Source organism: Homarus americanus, unplaced genomic scaffold (assembly GCF_018991925.1).
Source record: "Homarus americanus isolate GMGI-L3 unplaced genomic scaffold, GMGI_Hamer_2.0 scaffold11022, whole genome shotgun sequence".
Taxonomy (NCBI): Eukaryota; Metazoa; Arthropoda; class Malacostraca; order Decapoda; family Nephropidae; genus Homarus; species Homarus americanus.
Window position 1 is genome coordinate 7,384,891 of NW_024737068.1, and position 11,505 is coordinate 7,396,395.

Here is an 11,505-nt window from a genome sequence, read left to right on the forward strand (position 1 = left end):
CCTGATGTGGGTCATTACCAGTGCCCGGGTGGGCTAATGCCCGTTAAACAAAATAAATAAAATAAAATAAAACATCTTAAATCATTGGTGTTTGAGATATGCCCCCCTCATTACCTAATTAACTCCAGCCTCCCTGGACCCCTTCATATTATGTCATTTGCGAGGGAAAAGTCATTGAAGAAAGTTGTCTTAGAATTGTCTTAACTATTGATTATAAAGATAAAATTCCGACCATCGGTTGGTGGCAACTTATACAATACCATACCTTTTATGCGCATTTTTTTTTACAAAGATATAGGTTTCATCGTTTAATATATCTTTTATACACTTTAATGGGAAGTGATTTCGGTTAATATTCGTTTTCAACCATTCCTTTTCTAGTGTTTCTGACTACCCTAAACGTGTTATTTTTAAATTACGAATCGATATTAAAGAGTAACGTTTCTTGTGCAAATGCTTAGTTTTTAATATATTTACCCTCAAACATATATCTACTTTCAGCTGCGCCTAGGTGATTTAGCAGTCAGCCAGAATAGGTTAGGTCAGGTATTGTTTACTTTGGTCCTGCTTAATGCCCATGCGGTCATGATTAGCGGCAATTCGGTCGGCAAAGGCAGGTTAGGTTATGTTAGTTTCTTTTGATAATTATGACAAATTGTTTTTCTGGTGTATTTTACTCAAGCGTGACCTTCATTTCTTGTGAAAATGGATGTTTTGGGTTTTTGTCGAATATCTAGAAAAAAATGGTTCATTGGTATTTACTTTCAGTCATCCAGGAATTTTAGGATTTTAACTGTTGGAATCAATAGTTTACACAATTCCAAAACACTTTTCTTCTATGACGTTTCCCTCGCAAATTACTTACTTGCCAGGGGATGGGGAATCAGTTAGGAGTTGTCATTCGCGAGGGAAACGTTGTAGAAGAAAAAGTGTCTTACAAAATTGTCTAAACTAAGTACTGATTCAAACAGCCAAATTCCTAAGATTCCCTGGATGACCGAAACTAAAACTTAAACGTAAAATCTTTTCCAAAATCAGTGTAAACTCACGAAAATTTTGAAAATTTCCAAGCACGACACGGACTGTGGACGGCCACGATGGTAAACAATGATTGAAAGTGAAACACCAAGCAGCAAGCACGAGAATTGAGGACGCAAATTATTATAATCATTATTACTTTTTGCATGTGACACAGATCAGATAAATCTAACGCTAAAAATATGCCATTATCTTATGATTAAGTTATATTGGTTGAGTTTGGTTAAGATGGAACGTAACTCTAGCTGATATAAATTACTTACGCCCGTAGCCTCTGTTCAAGTGAGACTGAAGTTCACTTTCGTTTTGGATATTGTACTTAAAATCCAATCATGGTAATCGACACATGAGCACATATAAATTATTTAGGTAAAAAATTACCCATGTTTCATAAAATGTTTTGACTGAAATGTCAATGCCAGACATTAACCACATCTTATTCTACTCTGTGGGTGACTAAACTATTAAGGATGAGGAAAATATTAAATGGAGGATCTTTCATTTTGATAGTTTTATTACCTTCAGCTTGATACATGGATGATGTTATATGAAAACGTATAAAAGGTAAATTTTCCTGGTTGTTTTGAAACGCTAGTGAGTTAAATAATTATGCATACTTCACAAAATATCCCCATTCAGTTCTGATATTAGGTCCTGTGTATCTTACTCTTTGTGTATTGGAAGATATTTACTTAGTTTATAATTTATTACGGTTGACTTGAATTAATTAAAGATATGTACACTTGCGAAAAATTGACATACAAATGCTTCCTTATCAAGCCAACACACCACACTTTCACCTTTATGATAACATTAAATAAAACTGGATATCGTAGTACTGTACAGTATACCGTATGTAACGATTCTATTTTGACAATACAGTTGTTAATGCAATAGTTTGTATATAATGAGATATTCCACGTACCCCAAAACATATTATGTTTAGGATGAGGAAAAAAATATTATATATATATATATATATATATATATATATATATATATATATATATATATATATATATATATATATATATATATATATATATATATATATATATTGTATTTTGAAAGTCTTTGACGATGGTAATAAAAAATCCTGAGTTGACAAAATTTGAAGGTTCAGCGTACAATTTACAGGACCTGACACACAGGATAACTTTTAGAGAAACTGCCGAGAAACCGTGATGCTTTAGAGTCTAAAAGAATAAAACTCCCCAAATTAACCCTAGAATACGTATTTACGTCTAGCCCATCCTATAACACTAGGATATGGGGCGTTTTAGAAGCTTACTCATAGAACCTTAGGAAATAGGGTGTTAAAATTTTAATTCCTACACATTCAAGAAGGAAGGTATATAAGCGTATATCATAAATTATATGTTAAAGGCACAATGGGTTTGGTTGCTGACACTGTGGTCATTACACAATACTAAGAATTCCCCAAAATGGTAAATTATATAAATTCCTTTTTTTTACAAGATTGCCACTGTCATTTTTCGGCGGTGTTCTACAAACATTCATCACCGTTCTCACTTATAATAATATAAAGTATAGAGGTAAATCACACGACAACATCACTTCTCCCATAGAAAACACAACACATGATCTTCCCTGACCAAATAAACGTAGAAAAATTAATATTTAGTTAATATTTTAATATTAAGACAGAGAATAATTTTGAAACATGGTCATGTTTTGGTTATTTATGTCATCTGTGCCATATTTTATTCGTATTTTTTTCATGTAATAACTCGTGTCACTGTCACTTACATAACGAACAGAACAGAACAATGAGTCATTCTTTGGTGTAAAACATCGTAAAAAACACTTATATCTCAGCATCATACAGAACTTTCTCCTTTCTTCAGTAGCGGAGTGCTGGGGGTGTCTTCCTCGTAACTCGCATGTCTGGAGAAGGTCACCCTCTTCCGCTCACAATCCAGGTACTCTGGAGGAGGAGGCGGAAAACTGCCCTCACCCTCAGAGCAGGGGAACTGGTGAGGGCTCAAAGTGGGGGTGTATGAGCACAAAGAAGCACTGTTGGGGTTAACGTTAGTCCTCCTAGGTAGAGTAGAGGATCTTGCTTGCTGGTGGAGGTAGGTGTAGTGATGGTGGTGGTGGTGGGGTCCGAGGCAGGAGGGATCAGGTAGGTCTCTCCCGCCCGGTTGGCCAGTCGTCAAGGGCGGCGCTGCCTGGGTCACTCCTAACATGCTGCTGTACTGGGAAGGACACGGCTGTATGGGAGGATGTGGGTTGATCTGTTCATCATAGTTCAGAAGTATTAACGTGTCTTTATATACATACAGACATGCTTTATATATTAACATAATACTAAGAACTAATGAATGCAATATAACAGAAATAAAATATTATAATAGGTGATTTTAATGTTTGTGAAATATTTAGGAAAACTATAAAATTTATCAAAGTAGAATAGTTTGTACATAATACAGTACTGTCAGCACACATTGTTGAAAATTGGATTTTTATCGCCCACGGTCGAGAGGAGACAACAATTGTTGTGTGTGTGTGTGTGTGTGTGTGTGTGTGTGTGTGTGTGTGTGTGAATTAAATCGTCCTCCATCTGGTAAAAATAGTGTTTGTGGATGAGTGGTGAGTGTGTATCAAGACTGGTTCCCGTCCAATATGTTTGCTGATCCACATCAGTTAAGGGGGCGAGGGGGACGTGTTACCTCCTGGCGGCTCTTATGAAATGTAAAACCTTACTGACCAACAACAAGCAAACAGCAGAAGGGAAGGTACTGACAATGTTAGGTAGGTGGGCAGGGACGGGGGCGTATTTGTAGCGATCAGAGGGCAGAAGGGTGGCAGCTGGCGGCACTTCATACCCCCTGTACGACGCCTCCTGTAGCGGGATCACGTCAGGGTCAGCGTCGCTCTCAGACTCCGCCTGCTGGAGACAAAAAAGTTAGTGTAAATGACACAAAAGTTATTCCCGGAACTCTATCTAAATTTCGTAAATGTACTTAATCTGCGGGTCTGGTTAAGTTAGCCTAAGTTATTGGTGAGGTAGGCTAGGTTAAGGATAAGTTAGCCCAAGTTAATAAGGTTAAGCTAAATTAGTTTAGATTCTGGCTCAGAGTCTAGAAACTGGTTAGTCAAAATCAAAATTTCCCTTATTTCACATATTTCGAACATGACTTTTAGATTAAGCTCTACCCACCCACTATTGATATTACTTATAACTGTCACATCTTCTAGAAATTAATTGCTTGGTTGTTGGTTCGTGAGTGGTCAGTTCCGCCGCCACATTGTCAAATTCACCACAGTGTTGTCTTTTCAAAATTTACCTGGTAATTACATAGTGATATCGGTCATAATTAACATGGTGGGTGTGGTAATACTACGTCTTATGAAGTCTCGCTAATGTGGCAGCACAACTTAGTAACCAGCTGCCAACCAACTTGTACAGCCGTGATAGTTGCGAAGGACGCCGAAAGTGAGTGAAGCTTACTTGATACCTAACCCAAAGACTAATTTTCGTTCCTGCTGATTCATAGTTTGTATCTTTCCCTGATATTGTGATCCTTGATATGCTTTTCTTATCTTCCTGTGTGTTGTTTGTTTCTCTTCCTCCCTCACACCTCCCCAGCCCCTCACTCACCTGCATGTCCCTCTCCAAACAGATAACATCGTGCTCTGGCGTCATCAACACTGGTGACTCGTGGCTACACTTCGGAGATTTACTCGCACCCCGGGAGTGATGGTGTTCGACAGTTTCTACCTCTGTCTGTTGTAAGGACTCGGACAAGGGATGTGCCCTCGGGGTCCTTCTTCTCCTACGGAAGGTTATAAACAGTAGCAGCAGAATTACTATGAGTACCAGGCCAGACCCTACACCCAGAACTCCCACGATGAAGGATGGGAGGACCAGGGCGTCGAAAGAGGAGACGTCGAAGTCGTTTGCAGTTCCTTCGTTGACGACGTTCGTTTGTCCACCATCTCGGACTTCGGCTTCCAGGGGGCCATCTGGAGTAGACCGACGAATAAATGGATAAGAAAACAAACATATGTGTAATTTAACTGTACATAGCTTTGTGCTTACTTAAACCGGGCCATTTCTTTGTGATGTCACGCACCACCAACACGAGGGGGACATAACTTCAAATTCGCCAAGTTCTCATGCAAAAAGAATATAAGGAAATACTTCTTCACACAAAGGTAGGTAAGCCTATGGAATGTTCTACCAACTCAAGCTGTGGAATAAAAAAAGTACTGGGCTTCAAAATAGTCCTTGACATAATTATCAAGAACAATGGATGGTTTCTACACAAGCCACTGGCCTCCTTCCCTCGGCATGGCCACCTCTAGTGGGTGACTTTTTTTTAATATTACCTACGCGGACCTTAAGCTAAAATACTGGTCCACCCACTGCTGGGATAAAACACCAGCATCTTTTTGGTGACCATTAGGTAAATAAGGTAAATATACTGTCATGGTCATAATGACATGGCCTAGTCTGTTGAAACCTAATAATTCATATTACGCTCCACGCCCACAAAACCTGTAAACCTTTTGAGTCTCCCAGTTGAAACATTTGTTGTCTAACTACTTCAGGAGATCTGAGTCCTCCGATTTTCTATATCGCATTACCGGAGAAACTCAGGTATTCCTAAATTCCGCATTTGAATTGGTAAGAGTGTAGTGGATTTCTCCCCTACAAACGCTGTTTGTCGCTGAGTAGCCGACCCCGCGAATTCCCCAGTGTATGCCTCGTGGTCTAGGTCAATCAGCGCCGCCTTACATGACGGAGGTCAACTACTAAGCCACGCCTACCTCCGCTATTTAAGACCTGACCTCGTGGTAACCGCTCTCTTTTCTACCTACACCAACCAGCAAGCAACACCTCCTCCTCCGCCGCTGCCTGGCGGCCCTCGCTCCCGTCGGCGAGCATGGCGACCCACAAGCTGTCCTCCTCTGAGCATCCTCACCAACCAGCTCTCTCTACATCACGCTTGTAACTACGCTGCCCTTCCCAGCACCAAGCTGCATTGTACATCCAATACAACATGTATACAGAGAGCACATTGTGAGTTTCCTTTCTCCATCCCATCCTGAGTGTGAACCAAACATCTCGTACCCCACAAGAGAACACTCTTGCTTTGCGTCAACTTAGAGATGTCTGATTGCAGATGAAGCGTTCAAGATCCGTTGTGACTGATGTTGAAAGCTTCAATTGCATTTACTGTTAGCGTAATTGTCAATATAAGTCAGGGTAGAATCGGCAGTGAGAATGAGGTATCATTGACGTCGGCCCTAGAGATGCCAATAATGGTTGACCGAGGCTGAAGTCACCTCTTTTTCACATATGGACATCAGAGAATCTGATGTTCATGGTGAAATTATTGTAAGGATGTTAATTACGAAAGTAATTAATTAAGAGGATAAAAGTAAAGTAAAAACCTGAAGGGACTGTCAAACCAGGTATCTTTGAGAATCTATCGGACGTAACTTGATACTGCTTGTCTTAGGCTCCGCCCACCAGGGACTGCCATCCTGAACCTTGAAATCAATTTAACTCTTGTCTTCGACAGCTCAGTCAGAGCGTAGTTTGAAAAGGGAATCTTAGGAAATGGAAATGGGTTCGTAGTCTCAGTTTCACACGTCAAAGTGTACAGTAACGGAGTTCATTGAAATAGTTGGGTGAGTAGAACTCGGAGCTGGGCGAAGGAGGAGTGCGGGACATTGACGTTCTAGGGCGTCAATCCAGCGTCTGAAACTCCTCCACCCACAGGTTCCTCTCGGCCAAGAGCCTTGTAGATTGGGACGACCTCTACACTAAATTGGAGATGGATGAAGGCCAGTAAACTCGGGAAAATTCGTGAACACGAGCGTCAGGAACTAACCACCTCCTCTGGGGCCAAGTCAGCTGGCCAGCCGTTCACCTGACGCGTTCACTGTCCAGCTTGTTGATCTCACAGGCCGAGCAAACACCACCAGCCCCCATCATTATTATGGATGAGTCCACCATTCAGCAGGGCTATGTTGTGGCTGTGTTATTCCTCCGAGTACACCTGTATGTATTCACCTGAATTGTCTGAGTGTTTGGAGTCAGCAAGAGTAGGTTGACCACCACTTTGCTTGAGGGCAAAGGTACCACAGTAGTGGAGAGAAGCTACTAATCCTGGTGATGTTAAAGTATTAGTGTTGGTGCTGTAACTGGCATCATTGCCACTTGTAATAATGGTGCTCAAAGGTGCTATGTAAGAGAATATTGTGTGTGTTCTTGTAAATGTACACCCAGTCATGGTGAAGAGGATAAAAGAAAAGGAAAAGTAATCAGAGACGTGACCGATCGCCCAAGCGGCTAACGAGCCGATCAGTGGTGAAGAGGACAAAAGAAAAGAAAGAAAAGGAGTGGAGAATGTACCTAAGTTTAACAGTACAAAATGAGTAAGGTCAGGGAGTAGACCTCTTTAGTTCAGTGTTACTGAAAATATTCATAAAATATAACTTCATTTTAATAAACCATTTTATAATTTTAATAAACCATTTTATTTGTATGTTAGGAGTATCATTTACCTGCAGTATTTTGCCGTCATTCTTTCCCATTGCTTGATACCAGAATTACAATGTACCCACGTGTCATAACCCTCGAGCCACGCTACCAAAGGTCAGAGGTTATGAAGTAGCTATATGAAATTAAATAACTAGACAGAACTAATGGAGAAAATGAATGAAGTAATAAATTAAGAGAAAAACAGGTTGAAGAGTTTAAAAGTTAACCACCACGGTAAAAATAAAAATAAAGAACAGAAAAGGAGAAAACATGTCCTTATAATACTAACGATCCTTATTCCACACGCATACTTTTAATGAATTAATGTATTCTATAGACACACTGTAATACTTAATAACATCACCTTCACTGAGAAAATTATGAAAAATCATAAAAAGTGCGATTGAGAAACGTTCATCCATATAACTGGTAATTGATAAACACACACTTTCTCTATCTCGTTCCTATAAACACTTTCACATTCATTCTCACTCTCACATTCACACACTCACCGTGCAGCTGGTATATGGAGCCGTTGGTGCCGATGCTACTGACAATGAGGTGTGTAGCACCGCTAGACCCCTTTTCGTTCACTGCCCTGATCACCAGCTGGTACTTTCCATCCACCTGCAGCCCCTCCACCTGTGAGAGACACTGTCTTTATCGATCCTTCTACTTCCCTCCATCTGCGAGACTGCCATTGTATTGTACTTCCAGGTACTTTCCTCCAATTTTGAGACACTTATACTTCTTGGTACAGTACTTTATTTTGACTGGTGCTTTGTAACGTAGGTACGTCTTTGTACATGCAAAAAAAAAAAAAATGTGCATAACAGAAAACTGACCAATATTCCCGATCGGCTAGGAAGCTGACATGCGACGATTAAATTGGTCACAGCTTAAGGATGAAGAATCCACAAGTCCAGAAAATTGTGAGGGTAAACTTTTTTGGAGTGAGAATTGTAAACTTTAGGAACAATCTGCCCGAGTCGTTTGACTTGACTTGACCAACACTGGAGACAGTACAACTTACATGCCCAATACTTGCCGATAGTGCCTAACAGATAGTGTGACCGACCGATCACCCAAGCGGCGAACGAGACGATCAATGGTGAAGAAGATAAAAGATAAAAGATAGAAAAAGTATATTTATTTTTACCCTCCAAATATTGCGGTTCGTTTTCTTTCAACAAATCTTTGAGAGAAAACGAACAACTATTTTTGTATAGGAAACTAAAGAAGATAGCTGATATTATTTTCTTTATTTAAAATTTTTGCCACTTATCCAGTGTTAGTGCAGGATGAAACTGAAGTACCCAGAAGAAACTTAGGATGTTTTGGATAACACCGTTCTCACACACGGTGGAGCGTACCGAGTTTACCGTCATGTTGCTGAATTTATGCCAACTTTCCATGTGCAAGTCTTGGCTTGGCTGAACAAATTAAAGATGTTTACACTTACAAAAAATTACTAGTCCGGGAGTTTTATATTGATTTAATTTAAAGTGATTGGTGCTTATACTAAATAAATTAATGTAACATGTTTAGACTGAATAAATTAATGTACTTTTTTTACTTTATCCTCTTCACCACTGATCGGCTCGTTAGCCGCTTGGGCGATCGATCATGTCTCTGTTACGCACTGTTGGCAAGTACTGGCTCCTAGATGTATCTGAACCTGCTCCAGTGCTTGTCAAGTCTGGTCTTGAAAGAGCACACGCTCGGTGCCGTCACAACACTCTCTGGCAGATTGTTCCAAGAGTTCACAAAGTCACTCTTGAATATCGTGAAGTGACGGACCATCCAGACATCTAAATAAATTAATGTAACTGACGTTTAAACAAAATAAATTAATGTCAATAAAAGGTGAAGTGACAAAAATGAGAATTGAAAAAAAAAAACACAAAAAACTATATCACTGGTAGCGTCAAGTCGAATAAAAAATCAATCGTGCGAAAGAACTATCCATCAGTGAGGTTAAGAAGGGAGGGCGTTGGGCTCAGCTGATATGGATAAAACCAACTCACGTGGAAGTCCGGGGTGGAGGAGGCGGTGAAGTTGAGGAGGTGATGCCTGGCTGAGCCCTTGAATATAGCCTGCAGGAGAAAGTACTGGGGGAGACCGCCACTGCCGCCCGCCACACATCTCACCCTCACGGAGGTGCGACTTCTGCCTCCCACTGTGCAGTTACTTGGCGACTCGGGTTTACCTGAAGGGTAGAAAAAGAATATATGAGAGAGAGAGAGAGAGAGAGAGAGAGAGAGAGAGAGAGAGAGAGAGAGAGAGAGAGAGAGAGAGAGAGAGAGAGAGAGAGAGTCTTCAACAGTCCAATCCAATATGAATGGGTGCCAAACTATACAGGTGGTCTAATGCAGTACTATTCACACTGTTTCCTGTTTACTGAAGGCATATTATTCAATGAGTTAATTTCAATGTGCATGGGGACCCAATTTCACTTGCAAGGCAATGTAGAGCACGCAAGAATCCCACCGTTTTACTCTCATCTCACAGCAAAATGTAATGGCCACGGTCGTACATGTTAGTTACAGTAAAATCAGACGATTCATATGACGCTCAATAGCCCACAAAACATGTAGATATATGCCTTCTTTATTGAGTCCCCCGTCTAAGGCGTTCGTTTTCTCATCGCTTTAGAACGCCTGAGTCCTCCGGTTTCTCTCAATATTAGAGTGCACCCGAGATTCGGTATTCCTTGTATCACGACACAAAATTTGAAATTACAACTGTAGTTGTATCTGTAAAGGCAACTTAGATATGTCTGATTACAGATGGAACATTCAAGATCCCTTGTGAGTAAAGTTGAAAATTTCAACGGTCTTTATTGTTAGTAAAACTTGTCAAGTGAGTGAGTGTCAAGTTTGCCAGTACGAATGGCATGTCCTTATATCGTCCTTGAGGATAGCCATTAGTTCTAAGTACTACTGAAATTAGATCATTTTGATGCCCAAACATCAGAGAATCTGATGTTTGCAGTTTAGTTAGTGTTAGTTGTCTATTCAAGAAAGTCATTAATCTCCTGAAATATTTTTTTTCTTTCTTTTATCCTCTTCACCACTGATCGGCTCGTTAGCCGCTTGGGCGATCGGTCATGTCTCTGTTACGCACTGTTGGCAAGTACTGGGCATGCACCGGCTCCTGAATGTACCTGAACCTGCTCCAGTGTTGATCAAGTCACAACACTTTCTGGTAGATTGTTCCAAGAGTTCACAACTCTCACTCCGGAAAAAGTTTGCCCCCACAGTTTTTTAGACCTGCGGCTTCTTCAATCTTGAGCTGTGACCCCTTGTGGGGCGAGCGTCCGCCAGCTCCAAGTAAGGACACTCGACTGAGTAGTGCCCCTTGAGATGCTTATACACCTCAATTAGGTCGCCCCTTGCCCGTCTGTAGTATAAGCTAGGTTAGTTGAGGTGCCGAAGTGCAGGCACCAGTCTGGTGGCCCTCCTTTGAGCATTTTCAACCAACTGACAGTCCCTAGCATATCTCGGGGACCAGACGGGGTGACAGTACTCCAGATGGGGAAACACTTCACTCTTGAAGATCGTTACGAGGGACGGGCTGTCTAGATATCTGAACGACCTTCTTATAAGACCCAATAATTTGTTTGCCTGATTTACCTTCTTCTCGCAATGGCCCGAGAACTTCATCTCATTGTCAACATACACACCTAGGTCCTTCTCACATTCAGTCTCAAATAGTGCAGTTTTTCATCCCGTTGGGACATATGATACGCCTCCTCACAACACTTTCTGGTAGATTGTTCCAAGAGTCCACAACTCTCACTCCGGAAAAAGTTTGCCCCCACAGTTTTTTAGACCTGCGGCTTCTTCAATCTTAAGCTGTGACCCCTTGTGGGGCGAGCGTCCGCCAGCTCCAAGTAAGGACACTCGACTGAGTAGTGCCCCTTGAGATGCTTCACTCAATGTCTC

At 41.0% G+C, this 11,505-nt stretch overlaps 1 protein-coding gene across 1 annotated transcript in view; it reads right to left on the minus strand.

The window, feature by feature from the left end:
- Positions 1 to 1,534: 1,534 nt before the first annotated feature.
- LOC121872932 (nephrin-like) overlaps positions 1,535 to 11,505 on the minus strand; it is a gene marked incomplete in the record, with an annotated part of 14,886 nt that continues 4,915 nt past the window's right edge. The window contains 5 exon segments of the mRNA XM_042376066.1: positions 1,535 to 3,272; positions 3,806 to 3,952; positions 4,664 to 5,028; positions 8,071 to 8,200; positions 9,586 to 9,767. Of these exon segments, the coding sequence (XP_042232000.1) occupies positions 2,880 to 3,272; positions 3,806 to 3,952; positions 4,664 to 5,028; positions 8,071 to 8,200; positions 9,586 to 9,767 (1,217 nt within the window).